Raw genomic sequence first — 19,830 nt, 5'->3', positions numbered from 1 at the left:
GGAAATAGTGATTTAACGCATCACTGAATCCAACCTCCCCCATCCAGGGTACCCAAGGTCATGAAAAATATTATGAAAATACCTAACCCATGCACTCGGAACATTAGTGAAACTTAATAATAAAACAAAAAGTCAGAAAGTGTTAGCCTATACCTAGAGAGAGAGAGAGAGAGAGAGAGAGAGAGAGAGAGAGAGAGAGAGAGAGAGAGAGAGAGAGAGAGAGAGAGAGAGAGAGAGAGAGAGAGAGATTTCTCGAAGAACAGCTCGAGTCATCTGAAATCCTGAGTCTTTTTGTCTATCTTTGATTAATTTAATTGCTTTTTCCAGCTTTTGGGAAATAACTTTATCTAGAACCATAAAAAAAAGAAAAAAAAGAGAGAGATCAAATGAAGAGATGTGGAGCTGTTGTATTTTATAGGATAAATGGAACTGTTACATTTTTAGTTAGCCTGCTGTTTGACTTTTAAATTTATTTTTGTGTTTGAACTTAATAATGTCAGCATAAATCACAGGTATTCTCAGTTCTTTGAAAAATAGTTAAGTTTAACTTTTTTAACAAATGGGCCAATCCATCGGCTTAATGAATAGCATATCACAGTTCCTTTAATTAGTAGATATTGCATTACATATTAAAATATTAAAATTTAACGGTTTTAGTTCCAATGATTTTAAAGTTTTCAATAGCCTTAATTTAAAGTTATGGTTCTGTCAAAGTTAGCAAGTTTGTGCCCCCCAAAAAAGAAGCATGTTGCATACAAGAGGTCCTTTCTCATTCATTGTAAAAGTAATGCCGCCATCGTCTGTTTACTGAAGGGATTGCAGATGTTGAGTGTTGTAGACACATGTGCTTACTTTTGAGACTTGCGGTGCACCATGAGTAAAATCTGATTGCAAGGGGGATATCTGTGTTTGCTCGGTTTACTTCACTGCAAGATTACTGCAATCATTATCTTTTTAAATGTCATCGTGCGTTCTCAATTTCTTTACATGGACTCATCGTGTTTAAGTATAAAACTAGCGTTGTGGTCGTAATAGTAAAGTAAATAGTATTAAAATCCTATGTATTATAGTAACATTTCGTTTAGTTTTGGTGATGAAGTCAATACTCTAGTAGTCTAATATATTAATTTGGCCTCCTTAGGAATTTAGTTCACGCCCTAAGCCTAGCCATTACTGACAATCAGCATCCAGCCACACCCATTTAGCGCTTTCCTGCTTTTACCAACAGGGGGAGACAAATACCACAACACCAGAGCACAAATTAGCCAATCATTTTATGTTGTTTCATTTAGCATTGAGCTGTTGTCACCGAAAAAACACTGAATTGTGTTATTTTGCTGTCACAAGAAGTTTTCAAAACTAGAAGAAGTGATCCTTCGCTAACCACAGTAGGTTAGCCAATAGCCAACCACATTCCTGCTGTCCATAAATGTTTACTTTCACGCAATGAGGTTTATGACCTTCTGAACGATTTAACTGCATTATATTCACATTTCATATTCCTTCAGCGTTATTTCTTGTACAGTCTGTTTGTTTGTTTGTTTGTTTGTTTGTTTGTTTGTTTGTAAGGCCAGCTGCACTTTGTGATGGCCTGTAGGTTCCTGCTATGGTTGAGTCATTCATTGTGAGGGTTTTTATTTGAAAAGTTTTCATTTTATAGGCTATATATTCATCCTACATGCAGGTTGCATACATTTAGATAAACTAAGTTTACAAATACATCAAATATTTTTGATGTAGGCCTATGTTTTTTTTTTTTTTAAGAAATATTTGAGATTTTAGGAATCTTTTAAAAAATGTTAGTCCCCTTAAACAAGCTCTAATTCCCATCTAGATTACTGTAATACTTTTTGGCACATAGTCCCATAAAAAGTAACGACTTTGTATTGTGTGATAAATAACATGGATGCTTGTATCAATATCAAAGGTTACAATTTATATGAATATAATGGAGACTAAAATGTAATTGTCTGGAGGCGTATAGCCCGTTTTTCACCATTTTGATTGTTTATAAGGTTTTCACCATCTGAAATCTGGTGATATTAGTTTTAACATATAGTTTACTGTATTATAAAATGTATAGCATGCCACACTGCTGGAAACTGTCACTACTTGAAGAGGCTTAAGCCTAGTTCCTGACTAAAATGCAACTTTGAGCTGTTTGAACTGAAAGCGACTTAGGCATATCTTAAAATATGTCAGTGCCATTGTTTTGTCTCAAGATGCACACCAGTATTGTTTTTTTTTTTCTAGGGCATGTTTATAAAAGCTACTTAAATGTCCTAATTGAAGTAAGGCCTAATCCTGGCTTATTCTAAACCCTGTCTGTGAAACCAGACCTTGTTTATTTGGTCAAGTACTGAATGAGTGTGCTGTGGACATGGTTACATAAAGAACTGTCTATCTAAATATTTGCTTAAAAGCCTGTTTGTTTGCTTGTTTGTTGGTCAGCAGTCAGTGGGTATTTAGTGTCTTAGCCCCATATAAACAGTCGTTATGTATCTAAATCTGGCATAAGTCTGAGCAAGTTTAAACAAGTAGCCCACTTAATTTACAACTGAAGTGAATGTGTGTGAATGTACCCCACGCCTCCAGATCTCAAGGGGCCAAAGAAAGCTAATTTTCACCCAGCGCTCCAGCCTCATTCTCTCTGTCTTGCTATGTGTGCACAACCTATATCAGTCCCAGAATGCATCAGATGCATTTCTGTACTCACAGTGTAACCCACTTACAGCTAAACCAGACTGAATAGGGAGCTTATTCACACAGAATGGACCGGGGTTAAATATGGTCAGGATCTCTCTCTATCTCTCTTCCATTTCAGTCTCCATATCAAAATGGCCTTGTAAACTTTTATTACCCCTTATATGTCATGCAGGAAAGAGATGAAGCCCGATGTTCTAATTACCAGAAGGTTACACCAAGAGGAAAATGTTATTGCACTCTCATAGCTCAGGAGATTTAAACGAGTCCTCTGTCTTGTTTTATTTATGTAAACACTTTGTCTCAGATGTTTCTCCTAACATTTCATAGGGACACAAATGAGATCATTATTAACACACAATAAGTAGGGAAGAAATTAAGAATGTATGTGAGTGATAATACTTATTTAGCATATATATACAGTATATATATATATATATATATATATTCACAGATAGATAGATAGATAGATAGATAGATAGATAGATAGATAGATAGATAGAATTATAATTATAATAAGTATTTATCAAAAGAATGAAATGCAGTATGTGATGTCAATTTACTCAATGTTTATATTTTAAGTGCTGGAGGCAATTGAGTTTCATATCATTTGGCACACAGGTTTTGCCTGCCAGCAGGACTTTGCCCGACTCTTCGGCCATTAGAGGATTTATGTTACCATTGGTGGGTACAGTAAGACTGGCACACAAACAACAGACGTTATTTGCAAAGAGCTCAAGCAACTAAGCAGCAGTTAACAAGACATTGGGTGGTTTCCAAGACCACAACAATTTTTTGATTTCTAAAGCAATTTCATTTTTTGTCATTGTTTCTAAAATGCCGGTGACCTGATAAAAGGAAATTGAATTCCTCATATTTCATCTTTTTTCCTGATGTGATCGGCATAACTTCTGAACCATAGACTGTTCTAAACTCGTTCAGACCCATGACCTACAGTTCACTTCCTGTTTCTCTCAAAGCACTTCCTTTGCACTTGCTGATGAGTCAGAGTGCAGTTTCAGTGACCTTTACTATTGCAGTGGGTGGCTGTATGTATGTTGGTATAAATGTGTTGGGGTGTGGTGTGTGATTTAGTGTGCAAAAGCATGCCTACTTTGGCCGGAGTTGTTGCCAGCACAGTTATTTTATGTCAGAGCACTCACAAACACATGGACGCAATGCACCGCCTTCAAGTGTTAACAATGGTTGTGTGAATTTACTGATTTCCAGATCGGTCTTGGAGAATAGAAGGAATAAATAGACATTTCCTCTTGTCCTTCTGGTTGCACACAAACATGCTCATAAGCACGCCTCCACAGTCATGCAAAGGACACACACATCTCTACACACATGCACACATCCGTTCCACTACATACAAAAACAACACTTAAAAATCCAGACAGTGGAGTTGCTACGAACTGTGGTTTTAACATGCACACCTCTTGCTCACACAGGCGTTATGTACCATTTTGATTTCCTGGTTCAGTCTTATTTTGAGCAAATTTTGAATGTGAACCCCTCCATATCACGAGAATGAACCTCATTGGTTCTCGCACGTCAAGCAAACATGCTTGAGCTGAGCTTCCGTTTACCACAACTGATGTGTGCGCTGGTGAATGTTTATGGTTAAAGCTGTCTATGGAGGGACAGAAATCTCTCATATTTCATTTTAAATATCTTCATTTGTGTTCCGAAGATGATCAAAGTCTCATTTTTGTGTGAACTATCCCTTTAAAATTGTCTGTGAAGCCGGGGGATTGTGTATTGTCTTAAAATACAATAAAATATGATTACAACAGTTTGTCCAGGAGCTTGCACAGCGATCACTACTCTGTTCCAGTTCGTGCGTAGCTTGGCAACATGATAATCAAATGCTTTGGCTTCTGTCTGAACCATTTATATTGACTCAATATGAACCTGTGGCATTGTGCCTATGGCTGAATCACAGCATTCAATGTGATTATTTCTTAAAATCAATAAGAAAATCTTGTTGTCTGAAGCAACATGTCTATTAGAGGATTGCAGACTTTCAAAATTATTTTCTTATGAAATTTACTTTTTGTTTTATTTTGCTGATTTATTGACAGATCTTTACAACAAAATATGTAACATAAGTTGAACCAAATCAATTTACAATACAAATAAATAGATTTTATGCAATGCTTAGGCATATTTAAGGTTACATTTCAATAGCCTACACATTCCTAAAGAAAAAAAAAGATTAATCTGTGAAAGTGTATTTAACACTCAGCCAGAATTCCTCTCATTCTCTCGTCTGAATTTCAGCTGAGTAGTAAAAACAGCTTGACTGCATTTACTAAATTGAAGTCAGCACAGCTGCCTGTCAGCGCACAAACTCCCTCATTGGACTCTTCAATCCATTATTCTCCCCCCCAAATCCATTTCTCCGGGCTTTGCAGCTCGCCACGCCTCGCCTCGTTTTTTCTCAATAGTTGTCAGAGCCTCGGGTCACTCACTAGTCGTCGTGAGGCATCCTCCACTCCCTTTCTTTCTCTCTGTCTCCCTGTCCTCCACCTTCTCAGGCTCCAGCATCCTTTTTTGCAAAGGCTGAGAAAACCGTGGACCACGAAGCCGTTCGCATATTTGAGGTTGTTTGAGCTCTTTATTTTTTGCCTGAGTGAGGCAGGAAAACAAACGCGAGTCTTTTCTCCTCAAAAGTTCTCTAACCAAACTCCGACCATGTCCGGCGAAGACGCACCTGCCCAGCAGCAAAACGCCGAGGAGCAGAAGCAGCCGCAGCAGCAGGAGACCAAGACGCCCGCCGAGTCCCCAAAAACCGAGAGCAAACCAGACCCACCGCCCACCAGCGCGTCCACCGAGGCCGCTGCTGCCGCCGCCGCCGACGCCGACACCCCAGCGCCCGCCGCCGAGAAAGCCCCAGAGGAGGACACTTTCAGCTACAGGGCTCTGGTGCTCACCGGTTACGGCGGGTACGATAAGGTAAAGCTCCAGGTGAAGAAGGGGAAACCGGTGCTCAAGAGCGGCGAGGTGATGGTGCGCGTGAAAATGTGCGGGCTGAACTTCGCCGATCTGATGGCGAGACAGGGACTGTACGACCGACTCCCGTCCCCGCCGGTGTCCCCGGGCATGGAGTGCTCCGGGATCATCGAGGCTGTCGGTGAAGATGTGACTGACAGAAAGGTAGAGCAAACTTACTTTATTCTATGCAGACATTTGATTTATTGATATTAATATGCGTTCGGCGGTGTTAATTTTCTTCATTTTATGACATATAACGAGTTTGTTCAACACACAACGTGTTATAATGTTTTCTCAGTTATTTATATATTTAATTATCTCTAACGCTGTGCAAAAAAAAAGAAAAGAAAAAAAGTCAGTCATTCGAAGAGACCTCAAAGTCCTCTCATATTCACTCGCCACCGGAGACAAAAGAGGAGCGGGAGGGGCGCCGGTAGCCTTGTTTCAGAAGCACCGGAGCTCTTGTCGCGCTGACCCGAGCAATGGGCCAGAACGCTAAACGTTCACGGGAGCGCGAGTTTTGCTTGTGCGCGGGGCGAATGGAAAGTAACAAACCACCTTGTGGTAGCTACTTTAAGCACACAGCTAAATAATAACGCTCATATTATAAACGATGACCTGTCGCGTCACGATCAATGTAGGCAGATTGGTTTATTATAATAGAAGCGTTTGGTTTTATGGCTTCAGAGTGTGAATTGAAGGAACCACCGCCCTCTTTCTCTCTGAGATTGACGGGTTTTGGTTTTGTGAAGTCTCACCTGAGACGCGCCAGCCGCGTCAATTTAATGCTTTCGACATTGTTAATTCACTTTCAGGTGTTTGTGCGCGCGTGGAGGACTCTCTCCCCACGCGCAGGAAAAAGGGCGAGGCTCGCGAGGGGGGAAATGCTAATCGCACGCGCCCTTTGTCATCTGCCTCGCGCATTGTGACACCGACATACTCTCTGACATCATTCATCATAAGTGTCAGATTTTCTTCTTCTCTTTTAGCCTCTTTACGAATTAAAGTTCTTCCCTTTAGGCCTATATAAACGTAAACGCCTATTTCTGTAGGCATCGCGCCAACGAAATACAATTTCTTAGTGTTACCATATTTGATATAGTTGGCCACCGACTCTAAAATACTGTAAATAAACCTAATACTCGCTCGGGTTACTTTCTCAGCCCTAAAGGTCCACAGAAAACAGCGGAGTCTTAGTATGACGTGGACTGATTGACTTTCTATGTGCTCCATATGAACAAATCGATGAGTCATGCCTGGTGGTCGCTGCTGGTCTCCATGGCAACGTATCATGGCAACGCCATGCACCGGCGCTGGCTTTTTCTCTGTCTCTGTGTTGAAAGGATTTGATATTTGTGTTACTTAGAACAATAAACATATTTAATGAGAGCCAGTCGAGGTAAGATGTTCAATAATTCTATGAAATGTCGATTAAAACCTGAGTCTTTGTATGTGAATATGAGTTAAAGAGAGGGAGAAAAAGGGAGCGAGCAAAAGCAATCACTAGGCGTTGGCTGGTGGGTGATGCGGAGGAGGAAGATAATGGTTCAGCCCTTCCTCAGCCTTGTCTGTCATCAATATTGAATTTAAAAGGTCATGGTCCACCCTATCTCTCTCGCTCTCTCTGTATTACCATGTCAGCAAGCAAACAATTGCTTCATCTCACATTTGGAGACCTGATAGTGTTTGGCAAAGCTGACATTGTTTGGTGAGCATGTGAGGTGAGGAATCTGCTGATTGTGATATCCAGAAAATTACTCTTTCTTAGAGGAAGAGACGGATCTCTGTAAAGACACTCTTGAGAACTGTAGAGGTGAATGCTAAAGACCATGGCATCCTCTCACATGACTTGACAGATGTTATTCCTAAACTGCTCTCTTGTGCCCACTCTTAGTATATATTAGCATTTTTTTCATGAATAATTCATATAACTTGTTGCTTATGCACACACACACACACACACACACACACACACACACACAATATTTATCAGAGTTCTGCTGTGAGGATCAGATGCATCTGTTCACAATTATCTTCCTCTGGACCACATTGTCAGCCTGGAATTTCCTCTCTCTCGCTCTCTCTCCCTCCCTCTGTGTGTGTGTGTGTGTGTGTGTGTGTGTGTGTGTGTGATTTGACAGGTCGATGATAAACAGCGACGCAGTGAATACCAGTAAGTGAACAGCAGGGACACGCGCCGTTTCAGCTGAATCTGATGGTGCCGTGTAAAGATTTTCATCGAGAAACAGTTTTAACATAAGATTTTTGACATGGTATCCTGATGTCTTTTCAAGTAGTTGCATTTAAGAGCAGTTTAACTGCACAATTAGAGTAGAGTTACGGAGAAGTTGTTGGCCAAGATTTGTTCAGTTACTAAATCAACGATCAACATACTAGAGCTGTGTCATTGTGGAATAATAAAAACCTTTTTACTGCGCAGTAAATGTCAGTAGAACAAGAGAAGTGGTAACAGTGTTTTGACGAAGGTTAGAGAGAGAGGGTGGTGACAGTACTGGCACTATGATGGAAGTATGACATAATTTGACAATTGTAGGGATTAAACAATGTAGATGAGGATAGTTTCACCAGGTGCCACATAAAACAAGCAAAAATAAATGGATATACTTCAAAAGTCAAACTCTGACGGCAGTACCTTGTAGTGCATTTTAAGTATTTTAACTTTGCATTCAATACTTTTTTCTTTTTTTATATAATTGTTCTACATGGAATCTGATAATAAGACAAAATTCCCCAAAAGACCAGCTTCCACAGGACTATAATGTATACATATCTGTGTGCAATCTATGGAAAATTTTCTGCCGAGTGGCAAGTTAGTAGTTGAGAAAAATTCCATTTTATATTTTTATATTAATGTAAAAAATAAATAATATTTATATAATGTATAAAATTCCACCATTTTTGTCACCTTTTTGACTTTTCTAGTTCATTTTAAATCCCGCAGCACAAAAAAGTGAAGAAAAAAATATAAATAATTTGTGTAATCTCTTGATTAATGAGATCATTGAACTGCATGCATAATAATTATTAAAAAATAATTAAGCCATTTAAAAATAAAGCTATTTATTTTAGTACACACCGCAGGACATGTCAACTTCCCAAAAGTATTTCATGTCAGCATTGAGTTTAAATAATAGATATCGAAATATAGCTGAAATCCATTATTAATTAGTTCCTGCATAATTAGTTGCTATTTCATAGATTCAACAGTGTATTTTTGCATTGATTGCACCCCACCTAGAGCGTGCTGGGGTTAAGCGTCTTGCTCAAAGGCACAGTGGTGATAAAACAGGATTGTGATCTCAATATCTCACTGCCCCACGTGGGATTCTGAGTGGCCATCCTTTGTGCTTTCAGGCCGGAGCCTTAACCGCAGGGATACTGCTGTCACATACAAAACAAACACAGATAAAATAGACAAAATCAGTGCTGGGAGACAGCAAAGCTTTATGGAGCAGAATCCTATTTCCACAGCAACAAGATTACAAGTTCGCCGACAGATGTATTTCATGAGCCTAATGCATTAGATAGCCACTTTACCCTTCAAAGTCAGTGTGTTTGAGTGTATGTGCATGCTTACAGGAAAGGAAGAGACAGGAGAGACTCGTGCAGCCAGTGACAGACATCTCACAAGACCTTCAGCTGGCCTTGATCTTTGCAACCTCAGCTGAAAAGTGTTTGTTTTTGTGCAAGCACAGAATACAAAGTATGATAAGTTTGTGACACAAGTGTGACTGTTGTGCAAGTCTGACGAGAGAGGGAGAGAGAGAAAAAGAGGAGGAAGCGGTTTGGTTTCCCCGTATGGTGAGTCATGATCACAATTCCTGGCCGAGACATGAATGCCCATTGATCTGTGATGTGCAGAAAGTCCAATTAAAGGAGGAAGAGGAATGGCAGAAAGCAAGACTGAGATGTGGAAGACGAGATGAGAGAGACGGGGAGGAGAGATGAAATGGGGCACAGACATATCGGCTTGGGAGTAGCCCCGCTCTCTAATTGGACAGTATAGACATAGATGCCCATGTGTCCCTTGGGCCTATTAGACTGTGTGTGTGTCTCTTCCTGTCAGTGAGGGAAGAGCTGGGTATATTAGTGTTTGTGTTTTACTTTGAAAAAAGCTTCTGTGTGTGTGTGGTTTCTGAAGCTCTGTTGAACATTTGTGCCAAGTTTGTGTGTCCTCAGAAAGAAATAGAGAGAGGTGCTTTTCCGTGTGTGTGTTGTCTTCTCTCAAGCTCATTGAGGCTGAAGGATCTGCCTGCCCCCTGATGAGAGGAACTGATCTTTGAAATAAAGAAAGACGGAGCATGATAGAGGGGGAGATGGGAGATGAAAAGAAGTGATAGACGGAGAAAGAGTGGTGGAGGAAGTGGAATGTTTATGATACTACTGATTGAGAAGATACACAAGTGGAGGATGGGACATAAGTGTTGACAGTTTTTTGTGCTCGTTACAAAGGTCGGATCAGTCAGTGTCACTGCCTTTATGAATTTTGAACACCGCTTGAAGGTGAAGTGCCATTTGTTAGCGCTAGCGACACCAAACAGAGTGGCAAATCTGTTTCTTTGAGCAGTGACTTGAAAACGATTCGGGACTGCTATTGGTGCAGGAATTACAGTATGCAATTTATTTAGTGGTTTATTAGTTGTACTTGCTAAGCTCATACAGTATTTAAAGGGAAAGTTTACCCAAAAATTTAAATTCTTAATGTGGTCTATTGGGTTTAAGTTGGCTAAATGACTAAAGAAGTCATCAACCTGTACGTCACCAGTGAGAAATCTGTCGTTCTAGTAATGACATTGTTTTAAAATTACAAGCTCATTAAAAAAAGAAAAGAAATGCATGGGTAAGTCATTATAAGATGCATTTAGAAAATAGATGAGGTGAATTTCCATGCCAACTTCAGTCAGACTACAGTTTTCTTCACTGTTGTGCGCATGCTGTGAAAGACACGCAACATCCTTCAAATATTTGATTCAATGCATTGTCATGTATACTTGAATTGAACAGACAGATGCAGTTCGACTATGCAACAAACTGATTTTTAACTGCACATGTAAACGTACTTAATGGAGGCTCAGAGGTCTGTGTTACAAATGTGTGTGTAAACGTTTGCATACCTTGTATCTCCTCATTCCAAAGGAAGTAGTGGAAGTCTGCTGAGTTTTCCAGTTTTCCTGTATCTGTGTGTATGGGTCTCCAAGGTAATTAAAGGATTTTCAGTTACAACAGATATTATCAAACGACTCTAAATGGAGCATTTAGAGTCTGCTCCGAGATAAAGTTTAGCAAAATGGTCCAGATGGCCAACAGTACAGGTTCAAATATTTTGTTAACTGTTTTGAAGGATAATGACAACAAAACATAGACAAAAGATCTGTGCAGCTGTGCGAATGTCTTGCCAAAAAAGTTTTTAAAAAAACATCCAACGCTACGCAAAACCGAAAAGAGCAAATCACCATACAGATCCAATGAGCTTCATCACATGTGCTCGAATAGTCTTTATATATATTGATGTACACAACATTGTTGCAGCGCTGCTACGATGACTGACGGTAGCGTAAAACACTGAAAGGCATATTGTACAGGACTGTTTTCCAAATGTGCCTTCAACATTTCTTTCTCTTTCCACGTCTGTAGGTGGGTGATAAGGTTCTGGTTCTGAATCGCAGCGGTCTGTGGCAGGAAGTAGTTGTGGTGGCGACCACACACACCTTCCTGATGCCCGAGGGCATGAGCTTTGAGGAGGCGGCGGCACTTCCTGTCAATTACATCACCGCCTACATGATGCTCTTCGACTTTGGGCACCTGCGTCCCAACCAGAGCATACTCGTCCATATGGCCGCAGGTAAGTGAAAGTGTGTGTGGAGATTATGCAAATGTATTACGGCTTCATAACAGGAATTACATGCAACCTAATGCAATGATATGTTCGTGAGCCACAACACAATAGATATATCCATAATGTGCAGGAGGTGTGCGTAAGTGTTTGTGTATATGGCTCCTGCAGCTGGCCAAAAGGGAGCCCTGGGGCTTTTGACGCTGGCAAGGGAGTACAGCAGTGGTTTACATTTACTTGCGCGCTCCCATCATCATTCATGTGAGTGGATCAGAGAGTCCCTTGTGTTAATTAACTATTTCCAAGTGTCCTCCCTGAGGGATTTTTCACTCTGTGCAGGTGTACGTATGTGTGTTGAATCTGTGCTCTCTAAATAATGACCTTTGGGAGACACTAAGTGCAGGTTTAAATAGTTTATTTGTTCTCAGAGAATATTCCTGTAGGTGTCAAACAAATCTGTTATCGATAAATTCATTCGAGCGAGTTCCTTAGCAGCCGTTTAGTTTATAAATGTTTAGACAATGTTCTGGCACCAGTAAAAGACTATTCTGTGGTTGTATTGGAAAACACTTACCGATTTTGGGATGATAGTTATTTGGTTGAACTGTGATTACACAGTTGTTCATTATGTAACATTTCAAGTGATTATATTTTTTATAGTTAGAACAGAACAGCGTATATGTGTGTACGCTTGTGAGAATGTGCACATATGGATCATTCATACGGCGTTGCCTGTGAGTGTGTTGCGGTGTTAGGTTTTTAAAGGCACACTATGCAAGAATTGTACCTTAATATAACAGCTTCAAACTCATTCCGGTGGTAAACAAACTCATAGTAGGGTGAATCATCCTGGTAGTGAAGCTTGGGGGGGGGGACGCCGCTGGAAAAACCAGCAATGCAAGTTTGAGAGGAGCGCTCCCGACAAATCTCGCGAGAATCACGACATGCTTTACGGCAACGACGTCACACACATCGACCACAACATGAAGCACGAAGACACTTGCGCGCATTTCAGACGTGATACTCGACGATGGAAAAAGCAAAGAAAACGCGGTCGGAAGAGACTAGGAAAATAGAATGAGCCGCTCAACCCGTAAATAAATGCATCGATCCGCAAGTTTTGTTTGAGTTCTTTAATGGTCTAGTGGTAGATCTTTTGCCAAGCGTGTCAGAGGTTACAGGTTCTAAGTTTTTTCTCTCTCATCAAAACTAAATATGTTCATCAGTGGTTACAGTCTGTATCAAGCAGGGACATGTTTTTTGTGCATTTTATTTTGTGATTTCACCGGAATGAATAGAGAGTCTCCGCAACTGCGATAGATTGAAGAGCGCGTCCGAGTGAAGACTGCATGCCACAAGAGACACTATGTATCCATGACACTGATAGCAGCGGACACGAGCGCTCAGCTTGAGTTCAAAAACACATTTTAGTGCTAGATCTCTTATTTAAAGCAAAAAATGCACACTATGCAAGATTTGAACCTTAATATAACAGCTTCAAAGGGGTATCAGGCTGTGAGTGCAGAGACCAGTCTATGGCAGAGACGCTCTGCGTGAGTGGCATTTACGACAGTAACAATAAATACATAAGTACTCCACAGCGACTCTAGGGGTCGCTGTTTGACAAAAACGGAATTCCTGCATAGTGTGCCTTAAAGTCCCCGTGAACCGGAAGTTGCAAACGACTTTTCTCCAGTGTTGTGACGTATTTCCGAGAGAAACGGAATACTAAATGAGGCAAAATGGTGGGCGTGGCTTTTTTCCCAACTAGCACCTGATTGGATCTAGAAAAGTAGGTGTTTTCATTCAGCCTGTCTACTGTCAGTTGGAGGGGCGTGATTACGGGTGTTAAGAAGACGCCCAAACCGTGAAACCTACGTCATCAGGCAAGGTCCTCCAACGCAGAGGGGAGGGGAAATTTCAGATTTTGATTAAAGATTATGAAGCCAAAAAATTTTTTTTTGTGGATTGACTTGCATGGATGAATTGTTCAACACAAAACGATCAATTTAGGCAAACAAAGTAAGTATGGTCAATTTTGAATTCATGGGGACTTTAAGTGCGCATTTTAATATATGAGCATTTTATATTTTATGTACTTTTTTGTTAGATTCAGTGTTTTGTGAACCTAAGTATTTTAGGCTAATGAACATATTTTTGTGGTATAAATATAAAACGAATTACTGTTTTACTTTTGATCATTCACTCAACTTCTACGGAAGACTGTATTTGTGACTTGTGATTTTTTTTTTTTTTTTTTTTTACGTTGTGGTTCAAGGCTTCTGTACAAATGAGATCGCAGGAAACGAAAGAATAGCAAACCACAACAATCCAAGATAAACCACAAAAGGGAAGAAAAGACTATCGCAATGTCCGTTTCATGCCGACATTAACGTTAGTTGCAGATTCATTGGATCATGGAGTCCAACCAATAATTTTTTTTCAGAGATTGGCCATATTGCCTCTCCATTATTTTGAATTTTATTGTAAACTGCTGTAACTTTTTAATGTTTCGTGATATAGAAACAAAATTTGGTAATCATCATTGACATGTTCTGAGCGCATCTGAGCAATTCATACACATTCACCTAGTGTTCAGTTTCAATACTCCTTCAACAAATATTGTACAAATCTTACACAGCGTCACCTAGTGTTCAGTTTCATTACTCCTTCAACAAATATTGTACAAATCTTATGGGTTTTTTTTGTTTTTAAATTATTTTGCCCGTAGCAGCGGCAACATAATTTTCTCCACCATGCTTTGATGTACTGATTTAAATTGGTATTTGTCTTTGGCAATTGACAACTTTTTTGCAATATACATCATTCAGTTTTTGCAGCTGTATTTCTTGCTAGATTAATGTGTTTGTGAAAATTAATTTTTTAAGCAGCATTCTGCCTCCTGAACCCTGGAAGGGACGTTCTGTAGTACAAGTCAGTATTTAGAAAGCCTTTTTTCTTTAAAAAAAAAAAAAAGTTAAACATTTTAAAGTGATTTATATAGCCCTTGTTTCCTTGTTGCATTTGTTTCTGTGCGCTTGTGAGGAAATGTTTTACGCTTCTTAATGCAAAGTTTGAGAAAATACATTTGTGTAAATCATACACAAGAACCATTCTTGGAAAATTTTAGCATTCACTTCAGTGGGATAATTTACGCAAGAATGGATTTACGAATGATTTACACAGGAATCTATTCTCCTTGTTTTTCATGAATGAGGCCCAATGAACGGACTGAAATATTCTCATATTTCCTCTCGGGGGTTTGATATGTGTCTGATATCCCCTGTCGCTGTGAATGCTGGTGGACATATGCATCAGTGTGGGTGTGGATGAAGCTTTGGCTCGGGGTGGAAGGAAACGCTCTCGTCCAACTGGAGTGTTGCAGAAACCAGGAATCTCAAACAATCTCGAAAACGTCTCCTTGAACCACCACCACACCCTAACAGCGAAAGAGGGAATGTTTTAAGACAAAACTTGGTAGTGGTCATAAATATTTGCAGAGAAATCAAACCAAAACACCCATAAAAAATAAATATCAGGGCCCGTATTCAGAAAGAATCTTAATGCAAAGAGTAGCTCCTAGTGACAAAATTCTAAGAAAATTCTTAGAAATGTGGGCGTTTACTCTTAAAATGTAAGAAAAAATCCTAGTAAAGAAAAAAGTAATTCAGAAAGCATCTTAACCCTTAAAGGGATAGTTCACTTTGAAATTAATTTTTGGTATGTTTTAGCTTACCTCAAGGGCATCCAAGATGTAGGTGTCTTTGTTTCCGCAGTAGTTTCAATTTTGATATTTTTAGGTCAAACCGTTCTTGTCTGTCAGTTATATAATGCAGGTCTATGGTCACCACCTCAAAGAGCATGCACAGAGAAGTCCAAATTATACATGATTTAATAACTTGTAAATGTAAGTACACACTGATGGCCTAAGACACGAAACGAGCGGTTTGTGTGAGAAAACAAACATTATTTATATCGTTTTTACCTCTTGTAACGCACAGACCGAAGCGCCCGCGCCCTCAGATCACTTGGACGTGGCTGTGGTTACCATATATATATGTGGTTAAAAACGATATAAATACTATTCGGCGCGGTCATTGTTGATGTGCTGGAGCACTGTCTATGAGCAGAATGGCGTCTAAGCGATTGTGGTGTTCTGTTCTTGGGTGTAATAACGAACACAGCAGTCATTTTAATGTTCCTAAATCCGAACCGCTGAAGACGCAGTGGCTGAGTTTGTTTTCGAAGGGAATATTCCCCACGAGCAACGTCAATGCTTTCATGTTTGCGCGAATCATTTCTCACCAGACTGCTTTATAAACGAGGGTATAAAGCTGGTTTTGCTAAGAAGCTGCTCATGAAAAAAGGATCAGTACCAGCTATTCGTGTTCCTGCTGAACCTCTAGAACAACTGAAGTGAGTGTAACGTTTTATTAACCTTTATATTAATATTAATATTAATCTTTGCAAATCGCTAGCTGCACGCTTCACAATGAATGCGTCTAAGGTTTACACTTAGGGTACATTACGGCATGTTTTCTATGTATGATGTTCTCAATATAATTCATAATCCCACGTTTATACTGAACAACTTGTTATGGTTATTGTGTTACAAACGATGTACACACAGAACAGAGAGGCGGGGTGAGCAAAGCTCATTATCATTTAAAGTCATATGCACTGAAACGGCGTGCTGAAAACAGAGCTGTTTTTGACCAGGTAAAATAAGTGTTTTCTTACAATACTAATGAGAATTTTTAATTAAAGTATATTACAAATAGGGTTGGGTACCGAAACTCGGTGCCAATAGGGAACCGGTTCCGACGTAAACGGTAGTAACCAGACCGAATAAGAACGACAATTTCGGTGCCTGATTTCGGTGCCTGACTTAATTAGGCACACACGCACACACACACACACGCACAGTCTCTTCTGTCTCGCACGCGCGCTCTTGCTCGCAAGGTTTGGCTGCATTTCTCGTGTAAAATTACGCGTCAGAACGCCCTCTGGGTGTGCCGATAGGCTTAATCCATATAGAATCAAGCCAATTTATTGGCTGATGGCGTGGGCGCCGCCTCGACGCACTTACGTTGTCATATTATGTTGGCGCGCGCGCGCCATCTGCTCCTCAGATTTCTTTGCCGAAAAAGGAAGCTGGTCGGCAGCGCAAGGAGCTTGGCAGCGTCTCGTTCTCTATTGAGAGAACATAGGTTACACCAGTAACCAGAGATGTTCTCTTTCATAGGTTCACTCAACGCTGCGTAGCTAAGAAGCAGTGGATTTGTATTTGTAGGCTGCTGTATCACGTGCCGTTTGAACTGACGCGCTACAGCGATCTGTCACATTTCAAAGAGCCAAAACGTTATTTATTGTGTGAATCTCGTAAAAATATTGACAGAATCTGACAGCTGTGGATTTGTTCCATATCAAAAGTAACCTTGTCTGTCGGTGTCAGTGTCCTCTTTGTCCGCAATTTTTCTCTGCGTGAGAAAATGGATGTGTGGCGTGCGTGAGAGCGTGTGAAAAGGGTCAATTGCGTGAGTCTCACGAGTCACGGTCAATGCGTGAGAGTTGGCAGCTCTGCCTGCTAGTAATCTCTATTAATCTCCAGTATTATTACATTGTTTGATACAATATTGTTTTATTTGATATTATGTAAATGTGAATTTTTATTTTATATTGGTTTTATTATTATTTGTATTTATATTGTTTAAAGATTTAAGTTAATATTGTGTCCAGTTTGGCCCTGTAAATAAAAGGGTATTATTTTTTGATAAAGTGTGTGCGGTTTCGTTTTCTTAAGTACCGTTTCAAGAACCGTTTAGGCACCGGAACCGTTTAAAAAATACCGAGTAGGTACTGGTATCAGATAAAACCCAACCGATACCCAACCCTAATTACAAACTTTTAATTTAGACCCTAAAGAATCATACTAGCTTGTACAAAAATGGCATTATATGACCCCTTTAAGCTAAGACTCCTACGTAAAAGTTTTTAAGCTAAATTAAGTGTTTTCTGAGAGGATTCTTAGAATCTTTATGAATACGGGCCCTGGTCTGTCATCTCTGGAGGTGGTGTCAGTCACAGATGAGTCGTCTGTAGCAGAGTATGTGAGCGGAGTGGAGTGGGAGCGGAGCGAGGAGTGGAGCGGTGTCATTTTGAATGGAGTGCGGAGCGGATTTTTTTAAAGTCGGAGCGTCGTGGTTTTCACTCGCTCCGAGAGCGCTCCACTACCGCTCCATCACGAGTACAATTCATGCCAATGGCTCATTATAGAACTACATTTTTAGTAAGGATTCTGTAAGGAAGTAAGTAAGGAAATCTGTAAAAAATGTAGCGACCCGTAGATAAAATAACTGATGAAAACGTAGTTTTCTTTCCAAACAAAATGTGCTCTGCACAAAGCAGCAATGATATTTAACTTATAATGCTGATAACAATGTAATAAGCATAGCATGTCATAGGAAAAGTTTGCACACTATAAACCACATTGCAACAATTTTCCTAATGTTTTTTTTTTTATAGATTTTTTTTTTTATATGCCTATATATTATGATGAGGAGAAATTGTGAGATTTTTAAGCATACTTAAATAATTTATTCGCAACTTCCTTGGGAAACGAAGACGGAGCGGTGTTTCTGATATCAGTGAGCGAGGAGTGGAGCGGGCAGCGGTAAATGGTGAACCCGGAGCGGAGCTGGAGCGGAGTGATTATTAAATGATTGGAGCGCCGAGGGAAAATTGTTGCCGCTCCACTCCGCTCACATACTCTGGTCTGTAGTCATGTAGCGCACGTTCCTCTTAATTATTACCAACTTTCTTTGTTTCAGCTTGTGTTTTCTTGTTCTTGAGATTGTTTGTGTGTGTATGAATGCTTGAGTGTGCGTGTGCACTCAGGAAACCCTTGCTATCTCAGTGAACAGGATGTTTTTTGAATTCGCTGTAAAACTGGAAATGTGTTTCCTCTTGAGTTTCACTAAGAGTTAAGAATGGCACTGCACCTTCCTATGGAGCACGATGTGCATTTCAGGCAAATATTGATGTGTTTTCTTGAAAGGAAAAATGAAAATTGTTATTAGTTGCTCACCCCTATGTTGGTCTTAACCCATATAACATTTTATGCCTGTCACTCTGAAGCTGTCTGGCTTCAAAAAGTGTGCAGAGGCACCATAAAAGTATCCCATCACAAACAGACTAAATGCAGGTGTAAATGGGGTCCAAAACATTTTGTGATCAGATCAGTCAAAGGTAGTTGAAAGCGCATGTGACACAACACATTTGTAGTGTAAACGCTAATCCGCCCTGATGCTTCCCGCACAACTGTGAAGAACCGCCTGCTTGTTATAATAGTTTGTTGTATCTGGAGAACCTTAAAGGAAAGACGTGGATCTCAATGGGTGCTGCGTTTGTAAAATAAAACAAACATTACACTCGCACCAAAAACAGCATTCCAGGATTACAACATCCTGGAAGAGCAGTCACCATCAGCTATGATATATAACACCGATCTCTTAAGATGTTTTAGAGTCCATATCTCCTGTTGTTCTTTAAAAGATTAGTTCATACAAAAAGGAATTTATTCACCCTCATTTCGTTTGAAACTCTATGAATTCTGTTTCTTCTTTGGAAAAAGAAGAGGTTTTGAAGAATTTTCTATTGCTTTTTGTGAGGAAAAGACAAAATCTGCAGTGTTATTTTAGTATTTATTAATATTTTGAGTTGGATGCTGTTTTTATTAAAAAAAATTTAGACTAAGTTTTAGTAATTTTGTTATGTGCTTTTGTCATTTTTTTTTTCTATTTTAATTTTATTATTATTAATTTTTTTATTCATTTTTATATTAGTTTCAGTGTTATTCATTTTAGTACTTCAACTTCAATGATGTAATGCAGTAACGTTGTCTCCGGTCTTCTGGGCTGTGTGCGTCAGTGCTTTCAGGAGGCGTGGCTTTGGACGGCGATTTGCAGGGTGGGACGTACTTTAGTGCTATCAGACTAAAGTTAGCATTTTCCCAGGTGTCCTACTGCACCTTTAAAGGGCACATAACACTTAGTTTCTGCCAATCTCATGTGAATCTTGAGTACCTATATAGAGTAGCATTGCATCCTTCATATCTCCGAAGTCTTTAGTTTGATCAGATTTATAAAAGACAGATACGTTGTTGTACCGATTCTTTCCGAAAACAGCCGAGCTCCTGGAGGCGTGCTGTGGGCGGAGCTAAAGAGTCATGCAATACATCATCGCATTATCTCTGGTTAACTTTTGATTCACTG

The 19,830-nt window shown here is 39.8% G+C and overlaps 1 protein-coding gene across 1 annotated transcript in view; it reads left to right on the top strand.

Moving 5' to 3' along the window:
* The first annotated feature begins 5,145 nt into the window (after positions 1 to 5,145).
* vat1 (vesicle amine transport 1) overlaps positions 5,146 to 19,830 on the top strand; it is a 31,748-nt gene continuing 17,063 nt past the window's right edge. The window contains exons 1-2 of the mRNA XM_056239902.1: positions 5,146 to 5,865; positions 11,359 to 11,566. Coding sequence (XP_056095877.1) covers positions 5,404 to 5,865; positions 11,359 to 11,566 — 670 coding nt within the window. The 5' untranslated portion in view covers positions 5,146 to 5,403. The remainder of the gene's footprint in view (positions 5,866 to 11,358; positions 11,567 to 19,830) is intronic.

This window comes from Rhinichthys klamathensis, unplaced genomic scaffold (genome assembly GCF_029890125.1).
Source record: "Rhinichthys klamathensis goyatoka isolate OS25496 unplaced genomic scaffold, OSU_Roscu_1.1 h1tg000571l_1, whole genome shotgun sequence".
In the NCBI taxonomy this organism is placed as follows: domain Eukaryota; kingdom Metazoa; phylum Chordata; class Actinopteri; order Cypriniformes; family Leuciscidae; genus Rhinichthys; species Rhinichthys klamathensis.
This window is presented reverse-complemented; position numbering and strand designations above follow the sequence as displayed.